Source organism: Protopterus annectens, chromosome 12.part0, assembly GCF_019279795.1.
Source record: "Protopterus annectens isolate FY-2018-M chromosome 12.part0, PAN1.0, whole genome shotgun sequence".
Lineage (NCBI taxonomy): Eukaryota > Metazoa > Chordata > Ceratodontiformes > Protopteridae > Protopterus > Protopterus annectens.
In genome coordinates, this window is record NC_056746.1 from 1004414996 (window position 1) to 1004430732 (window position 15737).

General features: G+C 38.1%; 1 protein-coding gene and 1 long non-coding RNA gene across 2 annotated transcripts in view; one reads left to right on the top strand and one right to left on the bottom strand.

The window, feature by feature from the left end:
- Positions 1 to 8084, bottom strand: part of SALL4 (spalt like transcription factor 4) — a 76889-nt gene extending 68805 nt beyond the window's left edge. Inside the window, exon 1 of the mRNA XM_044088985.1 lies at positions 7976 to 8084. Coding sequence (XP_043944920.1) covers positions 7976 to 8048 — 73 coding nt within the window. The 5' untranslated portion in view covers positions 8049 to 8084. The remainder of the gene's footprint in view (positions 1 to 7975) is intronic.
- Positions 8085 to 8311: 227 nt separating this feature from the next.
- The window catches only part of LOC122816936, a 110084-nt gene continuing 102658 nt past the window's right edge, over positions 8312 to 15737 (top strand). Inside the window, exon 1 of the long non-coding RNA XR_006367124.1 lies at positions 8312 to 8396. This is a non-coding gene — a long non-coding RNA (uncharacterized LOC122816936). The remainder of the gene's footprint in view (positions 8397 to 15737) is intronic.

The following is a 15737-nucleotide window of genomic DNA, read 5'->3' on the forward strand; positions in this document are numbered from 1 at the left end:
GTTCCTGTCAAAAAACATGAACCCGTGGAAAAACTGTTGGGAAACATTTTAATCCCAAACTCAAGACTGCACATTCCTCGTGTCAAATCACACCCTGACAAATTTACTATATTTGAAACATTTGAGGCTACATCACCACCAGCAATACTTGTGTCAGCAGGAACCATTCCCATTTTGGGTATTATTTAGATTCCTTTTCTGTCCCCGTTGTTACCATCCTCCATTTCCCCGAAACTGATGTTCTTGCGGCTGTTACTTCCCTGGTTGTCGCTCAAGTTTGAACCATCTGTAGATGTAAAAGAAACAGACTACTACTGCTTCGTGTCACCATGTTGTCTCCAGGGTCTATCTTTATGCTGATTAGTTGAAACTACAAAAGCATGACCCCCTTTATAGTCCTTGACATCTCTTATCAATTTCTTCTTTTTGTAATTAATGAAATTAATGAGTTCAGTCTCTAATGTACTCAATTTTCTATTCACCTTACTTTAAAAAAGTATTGGTATTAGCAATACCAATAGAGTTGGTAATAGTGTTTGATAATGTAACCAGTTCTTGTTTAAGTTTTTTATGTTTCAGCTCATCCCTTTCAAGCAAAATTTGTAACCAATCCACAACACACTTATGGGAAGCTACTAACCATCGCTCCCTGAATTATTTGTCTATGGGCATTTTTCGACAGAGTACTAGGATTTTTCACAAAACAGAGACCTCTCAGAGTAATGTTCAGCTCAACATACCTCTTCAGGCCCAGAATGTTATAATGTACACGGGTCTCTCTCCAAAAAGTTTTTCAAATTTATCACACAGTTCTCTTTTCTTTAACGTTTCAATAAAAGTTTATTCCATTCGGATCTTGGTTGTTTATTACTCGCAAGACTTTTGGTGGTTGTGTTATGCTGGATAACTGTAGTTTCTGGTTGCTTGAGAGTTGCTATTAAAAATAGCATAGGATACAGTGTTAGTCAGGCCTATTTGCTTGGTGTGACTTGTTCTCAGGTTGGACAAAAGGAATTCTTCATTTTTAAAAACAAATGAAATGTAAGGCATGTTTCTGTGGGGAAAACAAAGTGCAACACATGAAAATTATACTGTATTTTTTTTACTGGTAGAGTTTTGGTTAACTGAGTTTACTGTACACATGCACATATCTTTATATTTATATACATGTATAATTACATATGCACACGTGTACAATATACATATGCAAATTTGTTCTTATTCAACTTTCCCAAGACACTTAAAATGCATGCTTAAAATGCATGCTAAAGTTACATTTTAAACACGATTTAACAAGAGTTAAAAAAAAAAAAAATGGTTTGTCCAAAACAGCACACTCACTAAAAGTACTCAAACTAGTTTTACATCTGCTAGTATTCCATACAAAGCTGGAAATATATAACTAAACTTAAAAATGTTAAAGTCCGACTCCGGTTAAAAAGAATAACTGGAACATTCAGAGCCTAGGCAATGGCCAAAATGGCCTTTATGGACAAGTCCCTTACTCCAGTCAAAGTCTGTCAGCCTGAAGTTGGACTGTTAGCACATAGTTACGCTGGATCACAGCTGCATTTTCAACCATGTAATGTAGTGGACTATAAAACTCTCCCATATTTGAAGCACATTGCCTGGACCTTAAGTTTCCCCTCTACTGTCTGTCTGGAAGTTGTCCCGTTAGAAGCCGCACTTAGCAAACATTTCAGCACGTCTAAAGAAAAAAATGGCAGATATGAGCACCATATCTTCTCGCTGGACGAGCACCATATCTTCTCACCGGACTATTGGGATATGAAGGACAGCCAAGGTGAGTAGGCTTACTTACAGAAGCTGCAGAAACTACCAGATCTACTTTGGGGTCTGCATTTTTCCAGGCAAAGTTACAGGGCTACAAGCCTGCTGATGACTAAACTAGGCATTGTTACTTTATGTTCCACTGCTTCACAACTGCTCCAGCAAGGGTTACACCACATTAGCTGCTATAAGACAATGGTCTCAAAACGGTGGTGAAGTGTAGCACAGTAATTTTAGTTAACAAAATGCCTTCACATGCCATACCAACTGACATGCCCATCTGATCAGATTGCCCCAAATCTTCTAGGCACTCATTAGCAATTTACTGCTTGATCAATATGGTCTCAACAGTAGTTTGAAAAGCCTGACACGATTCTCCAAAAGGGTTATCTCTGGCTCACAAGAAGTTGCATTTCCGTTTAACTTGAAAGTCAAACCAGTTACTGGATATAAATGCACCTTTTGGCATATATTTGTCTAAACATTAAGTGAGAGATTTCTGGAGGTTCTTGGGAGATAATTAGCCTCAAAAATCTTAGTTACCAGGACAGACTGACAGCTCAGATCTCCACAGGGAAGTATTACAAAAATGTCTAGCCTTTGAGTCACGAAAGATCCTACACGGACTTATTCCTTCAGGTTAAAGAAACTAAACCATCAACAAAAAAGGCACATTAAATGAGATTCTGGGTGTACTCAACACTGGAGAATTGCAAACAAGAAAATACAAAAACCTCATAATGTGCGTGACCACGTTGTGTGTGTGTGTGTGTGTGGTGCTGGGTACGATGTATCCAGTCAATTGCAGTAGTAAAGAATTCGGCACTGGTTAGCTTTTATCAACCTTACCAAAACACACAAATTTAGATTAGCTACCAACTTCACAAAATGTATATACTGTCAAAAGTGCTCTGGAATAGAGGCCTGAAGTGTGGACACTCAACAGTAGAGGGCGGCGGTACACTGCAATACAGAACTCACTCATGCCATGCTTGCAATTTCACCTACATCATTTTGCTTCACTGATTTCTATAAAATAAATGTGACAACGTACTTAATTTCTCAAACACTTTTGCTAACAACTCAGCAATATCAGTTTAAGGGGATAAACTGTCTCAACATTTATCCTGATACAAAGTCAAGGGCTACATCAAAATATTCCCCAGTGTGGCAAGAGTTACTCTGCTTTACACAAATCAAACTGTTACAGTTTACAGAAGTGTTTTGAAATGCACAAACTTACATTTAAGCAAAAATAAATCGTCCTTAAACACCTACAAATAGAAGTTCGCCTCATGTACAGATTTTCCCTTAAAAATCACATTTGTGCTGGACACTTGTTTTACCACAATACACATTCACATTTTGAAACATCCACATTACACAACAGAAACTGGTCAAGTGTGCAAACACACCAATTTAGAGTGTGAAAGCAAAGACAATGAATGGAAAGCAGGTAAACACAACCAAAGCAAAAAAAAAAGCCAGACAAGTCCAACCAGCAGCAAGCAGCAGTGAATTAAAACAAATGATACAATCTTATTATACATACACACGAAAGTTCATTCCAGACCATGAAAGGAAAAACACTGCACAAGGTAAAAAAACTCACAAAAACAATACTAATCCCTTACTTATACCACTCTGCGGAACTCACAAAACACAATTAATCTCTTACTTATACCACTCTGTGGCACTTACTATCAAGAGCATTTTTCCAGATTAGCAGAAATACAATACAGCAAACACACCAAACAAATGGTACCAAAAAAAATAGGGAGTACAGATTTGCTGACAAAGATCAGATGCATGCAGTACAAGGCTGAAGGGAGTGTGCCACCCACAGCAGGCATGGAGGCAGAGGCAAAGGTTAGAGCAGCAGGCTTGTCAGAACATCTCAACAGGGTGCTGAACCCGTAACCAGAAAAGTACAACAGAGATCCTATTACAAAGCACAGCCCAACCTACAGAAACAGGAAAGTTGCATGCACCACGCTTGAAGCATACACACACACACAGTGCAAGCAAATCCAACCCAAATGGGAGAGGGAAGGAAAAAAAATATATATCAGGGAAGCCACAGAATTCTGCATCAGTCCTTGTACATGGACAGTGAATGAAAATATACATACACACACACTTGTCATTAGGTAAATGGAGCTGAAAAATGCCACCACAGCTCATGCTGAATTCCACACATATCAGTACTACACTTTAGCCACATGACCACAATGGAACTCTTTCACACAATTAAACAAGTAGGACAGACAAAACAAATAACCAGATTACAACTGTCAACTCAGTAACTACACGAGAACTGTTCACACAGCCAGAATGGAAAGCATTACTTAAATCAACGGTAACACGGTCCACATTTATAATAGAGTCTCCATTACTGTAAAAGGTTAGAGCACAATGTGGAGGTCAAAACAAACAGTGAAAACCAAGGTGTAAGGCATTACCCGCCCCATACAACATGTGCTACAGTTTAGGCACTCTTGTCACTTCAGTCTCTATAGCACAACACATGCCCAAAGATATGCAACCATTTCAATTTAAGTGGTGTTGTAAACAAGAAACCTCCATTTTATTATGGAGGACAATCAGGAACTATTCTGCATTGTAGCACCCCTCTTACTATTAGAGCCTGCCAATAAACATTCACAGTACTAAACATTACTACATGAACACTGTTTAAGAGAGTTAAAAAATTAGACTTAGCAAGTCTCAGAAAGCATAGATTAATACAGCATACAAAAAAGACTTACTAGATTTAACAGGCATATGAACAGGGAGTACAAGTGTTAACAGCATTTATATTTAACTGTATACAATTATACATGCATACAAATAAAATATTCATAAAAAGAAAATAAGCCTGCAAAGAATTCCTTACTTGACAGAGATGACTAACAAAATTCAATTTACATAAACCAGCTAAGAACAATAATGTTTTTACCAAGGATGACAGATTTCTCCCACTTGCAAACTGATGTATCCCACATTCCAATTCCCTATCCATAGGTACTAGAAACATAAAACTTAAGTAAGCCAGAAAATAGGATTAGAAAATGAATTCACACCGAGACCGAATAAGACACAATCAGGATAAATACACAGACAATGACACTCAATGCATAGTAGAAAAGTGATCAGCCCACCACTACACTACACCTTCAAGCATTAAATACAATCAGGGCACCTCTTAAGTGTAAGTTTACTACTTCACTAGGTGCTGTCAGTCAAACACTGGGCCAACACATCATATTCAGATTAAGAATTTGGTTTATTAGAAATTAGTTACTTCCAAAAAGCAGGAAGTATATATAAAATCATCTTCTTTCAGCTGTTCCCGTTAGGGTCACCACAGCAGATCATTTGTTTCCATTTCTTCCTGTCCTCTGCATCTTGCTCTGTCACACCAGCCACCTGCATGTCCTCTCTCACCACAACCATAAACCTGATCTTAGGCCTTCCTCTTTTCCTGTTACCTGGTAGCTTCATCCTTAGCATCTTTTTCCCCAATATACTCAAGCATCCTTCCGCAGCGCATGTCCAAACCAACATAATCCTGCCTCTGGCTTTGACTCCAAACCTTCCAACCAGGGCTAACCCTCCAATATACTTATTCCTAATCCTGTCCACCCTCGACACACCCAGTGCAAATCTTTAAGTATAAATAAAATACTCTGATGAAAGCAGCATATGCCTTAAAAAAACAAGTTCTAAGACCATGTGCAATTTAAAACAAATTAAATAACAGCAGTACATCCAAAGATTTCAGTACACATGACACCTTAATGGGCAATCTTCAAAGAAGTACTGAGCTTTCTCTTATTCACGTGTGTATATGTGCAGGGGGGTGTCCGTCACTCAAGAAGACGGACAGAGACACTCCTCAGCAGGAATACAAATGACTAAAAAAATAAGATAAATGGAGGGGGTGACAATGTAGTTCTAGAAATTCTGCATACAAAACGAATCAAAGCTGCTTATCTGCAACATCCCAAAAAATTCAGCAGATGGCGTGACATTTTTTCTCCCTTTTTAACTGTTTTATAAGTGTGAAGAGGGTGGTCTTGGAGGAAAGGATTTACATACAGAAACATCCACCTTCTCCATCCCCGGGCCTGGGGCACAAAAGGAAGACAGTCATGCATTAAAACATTTATTGCCTGCTGGTCAGATGCGGTTTTATGAGTCACACGTCCAGTTGGCACCCAACATGACTTAAGTTTCCTTCTTACAAAAACAGATGAATGGCAACTGTACAGAAAAAGTCCTCTCGTATAAAACTGTTCATAGTTTAGCAAGTTAATTTCCCGACGTATTGCAGAACAAGAAACTTATGAAAATAACAATGCTTAAAAGAAAATGACAAAAATATGCATATTACTGAACACCATTTACAATGAAGCCAACTGCTCTTGAAAAAGAGCAAGCACTGAAACTACAGAAAATGCCTAAAACACGTTTGCTACAATCAGCTACCCAAAGCGCGTGCACAACTACGTCAATTAAAAAAATAATAATAAACCAAATCCTGACATATCATTGATCTCACAAAGCACTGAAAAGCAATCAGCAAGTGAAACAGACATACCGCTCTCCTGTATTTCGTTTAATTCATTCAATTATTTTTCTGACACTGTACTTTCAACAAACATCAACCCAGTCTAACTTCCACAGGGTTAGCTGCTGTGTGTGTGTGTGGCTTACGACAGAGCAATCAATAAATAATCATTCCATCTGCGGAAAACACAGGCTACCATCTTTCATAAACCGCAGTAACCAGGTGCAAATATCACGTAGTAGCTTTAAATTAAATTACCACCCAGTACTCCTGTGTATCCAGTGACGAATCCACGCATTTGGTAAGGCGCTATAACCTTGCACAGCATTTTGAACAGAAATTGACATGCAGGTTTCGAACCTGCGGAACTTCTAAAACTAAGAATACACTACCCTCTCTTTACTCGCGCACGCGGCAGTCAACTGGGCTGCGAATCGGTACTCGAGATTAGTAATAACAGAGCCACGTGCATGAAGCAGGCGTCTCCTCTTCAACCGGTATACGGAGAAAGAACGCCCACCCCCAGCACACGCCCCACTCCAAAGCATAGGGGTGAAGGGGAGAAATGACATTCAAGGGGTTATAAGCGGCTCCCTACCAGCTTAAGACAGTGGTATGTACGAAAGAGAAACAATATACCCAGCCCAAAAATGCAAAGTCCACCCTGACCTGCACTGTGCAACCAATTGCGCCATACAAACAATATTAATTAACCCCCAGGCTAAAACAATTAATTGCAATTAAGTTGAACTGGTGGTAGGCTGCTAACCCCACCGGATGAAGTAAAACATCCAGTCCTTAGCCAAGTGGCCGCAGTTATTTTCGGAAGTCGGAAATTAAAGATGGCTGGAGGTCAAGCTATCGAGGTCCAGGGGAGACGATCTGCAACTGCCACAGATGAGCGCGTCCCAGCAGCTGCTACTGTAAGGGCGAACGGCGAGTCTCCCCAGCTGTGTCCAGCTCCTAATAGTTTTATTGGTATCAAAGGGTCGGGAAAGGATTTCTATGATAATTCTGAACCCCTGACCCGTGTGGTCACGGACAGATGCAATTTATCAACACAACTTGCTCTCTACAACATGGAGAGATCGATCCCAGTAAACCGCAGTCCCTTGGACGTACGGCACACGCTCGGCGCAACAGTTCGTTGCAATAGCACCGCTACCTAAAAATACTATAATAAGCTGTCAGCAGTTAATCCACCAAAAATTAGTTGTCCTCATACATAAACGAACTCTGAAACTCCCACTAAACTGAATCATTTTATTGTCACGGCCGTCGCCTTTGCACGGTAGGTTCCCGAGGTCTTGCTCTCTGGCCAGGGTAATGGTCACTCGGTGGGGGTGGGGATGTTTACATTTGTCCATAATTAAAACTAAACTTTTTCTTCTCCTTGAAGTTCTTTGCAAAGTACCCGAGCGAGCCTCTAAAGACATCTGCCCTGCATCAGATGAGAGATGGTCAATACAAGAAGGTCACGATCCCTCCCGGGCGAAGTCCATGGGGAAGCTGATAGTCCAAAAATAAACAGCTTCACGTTCGTACCTTAAAAACAATTTATTTGCACTTCTTTTATTCCACGGGGAGCTGTCCCCAGCTTAATTCACTTACCCCCACCTCGGTCTACGACCTGCTCCATTTCAGAATGGATATGTTGCGGCTTCGCCTGCTTGCGTCTCGACATGGTGCAAGCATCGGAAGCGCAAAATAAGAAGCAATAATTTTCTTCTTTACAAATTCTTTGGGAGTTGTGGAAATTAGTCTTTTTAGGGAAGTGCGCATGTCCAAATAATTATGATTATCAATAATGCATTGCGATTTATCATGGGTCCCTGACAGCTGATTGGCTTGAGGCCAAGCGCTCACAGATTATTCAAATCATTCCCTATTGAATCGAAAGGGGGCGGGTATTTTTTTTTGGGGGGGGGTGAAAAGGGAGGGCTGCTGTTAGGGGCCACGCGCTGCTGAGGACGTTGGAGCTTGTAGTCTTCCTTCCCGTTTACTAGAAGACAGTATAAACATCTCTGCCCAGGTAACTGTAATTTACAACAACATTTATCTGTTTGTTTTTTTTCCTATGGTTGCATTATATTGCAATACACCAATATAATCTCAAAACGATAACATTACTACTTTCAGATTATGTGCGACGTTTGCTTCTAGATTATATTTTTGACCGAATACAAATTTATTTATTTTTTATTAAATTACAGTCGCATAGTACACTGCTTTGACGCTTAAATTAATAGCAAGCCTACTGTTTAAAATTGATCTTAGTTCTGCGTTGATTTAACAAATAGTTCTTGTGCTTATAAAATGTACTTCTCACTTTTCAGTACAGTAAGCATACAGTTTATTAGCAAGGTTATTGTGGTACAGAGCAAAATAGTAAGCATGTGTAGTCTAGTACTGACGTCGTGTAAAACAGCAACTTTCAAGATCTAAGTAACTTCAGATCCAGTGTACTGCAGTACGCAGAATATTCAGCATGTTACTATGATGCTGCGTACACACATGCTTTTCCAGAGTGATAAACTACTTAGGAATATATATATATATATATATATATATATATATATATATATTTTTTTTTTTTTTTTTGGGTGGGGGAGGGGGGTAGCTGAACAGTACCACATACAACCTGAAGTAACTTTTCAAGAAATTCGTTATTGTAAAATTCAGATAGGTGTCCTAGAATACTTGCAACATAAGTACGTCCCTTGCCTTTAACAAAAGCGTTTTACTTAAAATGTTTATAGTCTTTGGTTTTATCTATTTTTTTATCTGTTTAATGGGATCTGGAAGCCCGTGTTTTTTTTTTAAGAAAGTGGCAGGGGTTAGAAATAAACTAAAGCTTCTAATTGATGAGAACATTAAATTTAAAATTTCAGAGTGATGCTGGTTAACAACCATCACTTACATCTGTCTAGTTCTAAAGTATCTCAGTGGAAAAGTTTATCATTTTCTAATAAAGGAAATGTAAAGGATATACAATATATTTTCTGTAATGTACAATGCTAAGAAAAATAAAATGTGTGCCATCACAGGCTCTTCATTTGCAGAGGTTATTTTTTTATCATCAGTTTTCTTGATTTGGATGTATAGTACTGCTTATGGCAAACCAACATACTCTGTACAAAATCTCATAATCTTCAAATAATTGTCTTATGAATACCATTCGGCTATCTCCAAAAAGAATGAAAGTTGATATCTGTGCAAAATGAAACAATATGTATTTTGTGCTATAAAACATGTTTAACTGACACCTCAAAAATTGTATAATTTTTGGTCATTGTAAACTTTATTGTCAAGGCTGGTAGTAAGTGCAAACTACTAGTATTTATGTGACAGAAAGCTTTGGTTGTAAATGCTTTCTTTTAAAGTAGTCTTTATTGCTTGAAATCACTTATGATTATAAGTTGAAATGTTTTCTGTGAAAATCTGAAAGAAAAATGGGAGTAGATGAATGGCAGTTAGAAACAAAGAAGAAAGCACTCTTTTCATTGGTCAGGGTTTTTCTTTAGACAGCCAAAGTTTATTCATTTCTGCACTCTGGCTGTCCAAAATGTTGATGTGGACAAAAAAATCTAACTGAATGTATGTTTGTATTTAGGGAAGGGGGACAGACAAAAGGTGAGCAGAACATGTTACCTAAGCTGTAATTTTTATAAGCCCCATTGTTTCAGCAAAGTACCAGCAGTTGGATTGGATAAAAATATGTCCAGTAATACATAGCTTTGTGCAGTTTTAAACACAAAGTCTGCATTAATACATGAATAGTTTTCTAAAACACTTACAGGTGTCTGCCCTTCTCTGGCAGAGTTTAATATTCTGTCTGTCAACAGCCAAACAGTGTAGCAGTAAAATATTTTTCCCATTGGTTCTGTAGTAGCACCTTATGGGATGTGGCTGGATATGGGTACGGGGAACAGTGCTGAGGTGTATGGCTATGTGCACATGAAATAGTGCTGAAATGCGTGGCTGGGTGTGAGCAGATGTGGAATAATGCTGAAATGCTTGGCTGCTTGTGTATTCACATAGAATAATCAGTTATCAGTTTCCCATAGATTACCTTACGATCTGAAAAATCGTGTCTGCACACTCAGTAGTATGATTTTACTTAGTTTTTAACATCTACATAATCATTTTAATGACATTCATAGACTTTCTTTAACTTCAGCTTCAGAAGGGACATTATTAGAGCATTAAAAATAGCACCTCTAGATTTCTAAGGTATCTGATGTATGGATTGCCACAACATTGGTGCTCTAGTTAATAACCAGTTGTGAATAGTCTTGACCATGCACACTTCTGTGATAAATGATCTGGTTAGTTGTCTTCCCTAAAATGCAGACAGTCATGTTGCAGTGGAAGTATTCACCTTCTTCAGGCTGTTGTGTCTCCCTTATTACAATAGGAGTGTGGTTGTCCATTTTCATCTCCATGTAACTGCTTCACAGTCTAGCTGGTCATCTTAGCTTTTATCTTGCAGTTATCACTCCTCTTTCAGCTGGTGTAGGTGCTGGTATATATGTAGTTGGTGACCAGCCACAGGGAGATGAGATGAGCTGTTACCAGGGACTGGGGGCAGCAGACGTCATATCTTTGGAATCCTCATGCTCAGAGAATTTTCTCAATTCTGTGCTTTAACTGTAACTGCCTCTGAGGACTTGTTCTCATATGAATCTTAACCGGTTTGAATGTTTCATTTATATTATCTTGTTTTCATTTTCTAGTGATGGTGATTTGCATCTCCTAGGTTTATAGCTACTGGTCATGAGTTGTTCACATATAGCAAAGCTTTTTATGCCTGATGAACCTGTGGGATCTTCCACCTCTGATGTACTGTTCTGGAGAACAATTTCATGTTCAGCACTATCTTTGTCACCTTGGCATAAATGGCTTCTTGCACAGTATTTCATAGTCTTGTTTTTTAGAGGTTTTCCATAGGTGCTCACATTTGTACACATCTCTTGAGACTGGATGATTTGATGGATAGATGTTCTGTTTTGTCTTAAAAATGTTTTAAATTTTCTTGACGTGAATTTTAAGAAGGTTCTCACTGAAAATCTGCTTAAGCAATACTGGTATATTCAGCTTTTCTGGGTTTCTAGTGAATAATGTTTGGCTACTGTGAGAACACCTCTCTTATGAGGGATGTGAAGTCTGTGCTCTGGGCCAGTAATCAAGGAGCCTCAGTCCTCACCATTGACACCAGTGAGGAATGTTCACTTGGAACAAAAATGGATAGACACAGTATTTCTAGATGCAGCTCTCTGCATCAAGCACAATTTCCCTTAAGAGCACACAGGGAACACACTACCGTCCTGGGGTTGGGTTTCCCTCTCTTTCACTAGGTCCCAAATAAGACAGCACACTGACCACAGATTTAGAGTCGAGTCCTCAGCCGAGTGTTCCAAGCAAAGTCCTCCACCACACTCCCTGTGAAACCAGCACTCTGTGTCCCTGCGCCAAGTAGCTGACACACACACACACGCAAACTTTGAGATTTAATTTTCACAATTTAATTTTCACACACACACACACACACACACACACACACACACACACACACACACACACCTAGGAAAGGCTGGCATAGGTTTACCAGCTATGCCTGCTGTGCCCAGACTATAATCATCTAGTATTGAAACATCATTTTAGTGCTGGATTACAGAATGCCTTCACATACTTCTGGTCATCTGACTCTGGTTCCCACACTACCCTCTTTACTAGAAACTGAACCAGAGTCTAGCACATATGTGTTACCATATGCTCACATAAAGCTTTGCTAAGATGTGGTATAGTATCTGGAAGCTATGAAATCATTTCAAAAGCTTCCACCCTTCCAGGTTAACAATTAGTTCACCCTTAAGGACAATACAGTAGGATTCCTAGTCCTGGTTTTCACCGACTTTGTATTTCCGGCTGCAATCAGAACTGCAAGCATAGCCGGCCTTAGGCATAGGCCAACTAGGCAGCTGCCTATGGCACCGTTTTAGCAGGGGTGCTTTTCCAGTATTTATTTAATGTAGTTAGACCAGGATGGGGGCACCATGTGTTGTGGAGGGGGGTGCTGTGGAGCCCTTTTGTCTAGGGCACCAGTTAACCTAAGGCCGCTCCTGACTGTAAGATACAATCTTTATGACCTAAACAATGTAATTTTAATTTAAGAATATTTTTCAAAGTTAGCTGGACTGAAATTAACCTCTTCTCTTCAAGTACCTTCTGTTACAGTATGTTAATTTCAACAGTTACAATACAGTCCGACATACAGGTGTATTTATTTTCTGTCCAGCAGGACTCACTGTTGGTATATTTTTAACACAAGCAGCTTTACAAATACATTTTCAACACAAGCACTTGTACAATTAGTTTGATATACAAATCACATATAATTATTTACACAACTCCTACTAACTATGCTGGCATATGTTATACATCCACTGCCCTACTTCTCCTGGCATAGCTGGCATTACCTCACATCATCACAAGGGACATCATGTTTTTTTTTTGTTTTTGTAGAACCTATGCAGTCATTATAAATTTATTGCTGGGCACATTTGTCCATTCCCAGAAATGCTCATAATTGTACATTTTTGTTTTTAAACAACTGCCATTCAGTGCAGGTACCAACCTCTGTATCAATGCTTGGCCACCATAGAAAACTATGGCCAAGGATCTAACTGGAGCTCACTCTCGCATCCAAAATGAGGAGCATTACCTCTCATAATATGGAAGAAATGGGCAAAATGAGGAACACTTACCAACAGCTTACTATCAACTTCAAATAGGAAGCTTGCATGATGATAAAAATGTGTTATTTTATACTTCTAAAAGGTTCTTTTGATGAATTGATATGATTCAATACTATTTACCATACACAACATTTCTAACACTGAATGTGTAACAGACCTTTTCAACATGGAGCTGTGAGGATCATAGACTTTTAAGAACCCAAATAAGGAATGTTTCTTGTAATGAAGTACACTTGAGGTATGGATTTAACTTTTCTTGTGTGTCCCTCAAGTGCATATCTAACACTTTGGAGTGCAGTTTTTTTAATTCCAGGAAATATACTTCTGGAGTTACAAACTAAAAAGACTTCAGTGTATTTTTTTTCTCGTGTACAAAGCCAAAGTATATCAGATTGTGCCAGTACAATACTAATAGATATTTTTTGGTGGTCTTTTCATTTCTTGTATCATCAATGGTGTCTGTGCAGTGAATGATTTGCAGTGCAAGTCTTTTAATTTCTCCAAATGTTTTTGGTTTTATTGGGTGTAGAAACTGTAATGATTGATGCTTTCTGGCATTTATTTTCTTAACTGTTTGTATTGGGTGATCCCATGTAATGTGAACTTCATCATTGTTAATTGCTTGCAATGCGTCTCGGCTACCTGTATATTGTAGTGTTTGCAGAACCCCAGGGCAACAGCCGTACCACATTGGTGCTTTTCAGTATACAGACCATCAGCCATGGGTGTGTAGTTTTCAGCAACAAGATATGCAGCTGTTTTTCCAGTTTTATTTTACAGAACTTGCATTTTGTCTATTTCTCTCAATTTTTCTATATACTATGCAGGCCAGTATATGTGTAGCCCACCATGCTGAGCGGTCATTATTAGTCTTTCATCCTTTGGTTTTAAATTCACCTCTCATTCATCATTCCTGCATCAAATCTTGTCGACATTAGGTTGCCGTAAGTTCTGTATACTTAGCACTATGTTTGTGGACTTTCCAATTTTCTTTACTCTTCTCATTGTCCATTTTTTATGTTTTTTTCTTTTGCTTTTTGGCACTTTTAGTTAGTTTCTGATTCTCACCTACTTCTGGTTTGATTTCCATTCCCCACTCCTTTTTGAAATGCTTCTGATAACTTAAACAAATGTGTCTAATGACCTTTCTTCTAGTTTTAGAACTTTCAGTACATTTGAATCTGATGGTATCATCAAATTTGTAAGTAGTCTTACAATTTCATACCTATACATGTAATCAGTTTCGAAGAGACCCATACCCGCTTCAGAGTGAGACATGCATAATCTTGGTATGGATTGGTTTTGTACACCATTTGATAAGCATGCAGCAGTTTTCTTGTTTTCTTGTCCAACTGATTCAGTGCTGTTTAGGCCCTGTCTGTCACACCAAATCTGTAAGGAAGAGCAAATTGATTTATGGCTTAAACCTTTTTTTTTTCTGGATGTCATGGTAGTTTTCAGTATTAGCTTTAGTCTTTTGAAATACACCTTGGTAAGCTTTGTTCTTATTGTTCATGTTTTATTGCAGAATCTTCATCTACTCCCAAATATTTGTATGATCTTTCCTGCTCAAGTTTCTTTATATCACATTCTTTTCTCAAGTTGATAATTTCTTGGTGTTTCAACTTTCTTGCTATAAATGTTTTTGCACATTTATAAAGGCCTATATATCATTCTTATGTCATCTGAGAAAATCTTAACAGTTTGTAGTTGTGCTTTCAGATCCTTTTATCTCAGTTTTTGTCTTCTGTATTAGGGCTTCTTACTGTTCCATTTAACTCTTGAGTGAAAATTTAGTTTGTCATTGGTTTATGATCTTTGATAACCGCAGTGCCCTTCAAGATGGTGCAATAAAGGAACAAAAAAAAAATAGTATCCCTCTAATTCTTGACAAGAGCACAAACTGAACTTTTCATTTGTGAGAATTTGTTTATGCAAGCACATTGAATTTAAATACAAATAGACACATAATGCTTGTATGCATATTTGTATTTATATGTATAGTGCAATACATATATGTATGCATTTATATTGCAATACACATTATGTATGTAATGTGTATATGAATGAAAATATGTATTTATGATCATTTAATACAAGCTCAACAAAAAATACTAAACCTAAAAATGTCAAATACCTCGACCATGCTAAATCCCAAAAACAAAATATAGTTTCACATAGCAAGCATCACCTTATAAAAACATTAAAATGGCTTCAATTAATACCAAGCGATAAACGGAAGCCAAGGACTCTAACGCTACTATTAGTAATAGTAATTAGTAAGCCCCTTCTCCTGAGTATTTTCTCCCTTCTTTCGGGCTATCCACCCTTCATCAGCACATGAAATCAATGAAATTTCCAAGCTTTTAAATAGAGGTTCATTTAAAATCACATGATCTAGCCAGCCTACCAATATTCTTCTTTTAAAACAATCAGATAATTGCATCAATTTCCATTACATACATTCAAGGAATTAAATATACATATACAATACAGACATATATATATATGTGTGTGTGTGTGTGTGTATCCATATATATGTGTGTGCATACATGCACATAAAACAAATATAAATATATAGATGTAAATATAAACCAGGTCAAATGTTGTCTCTC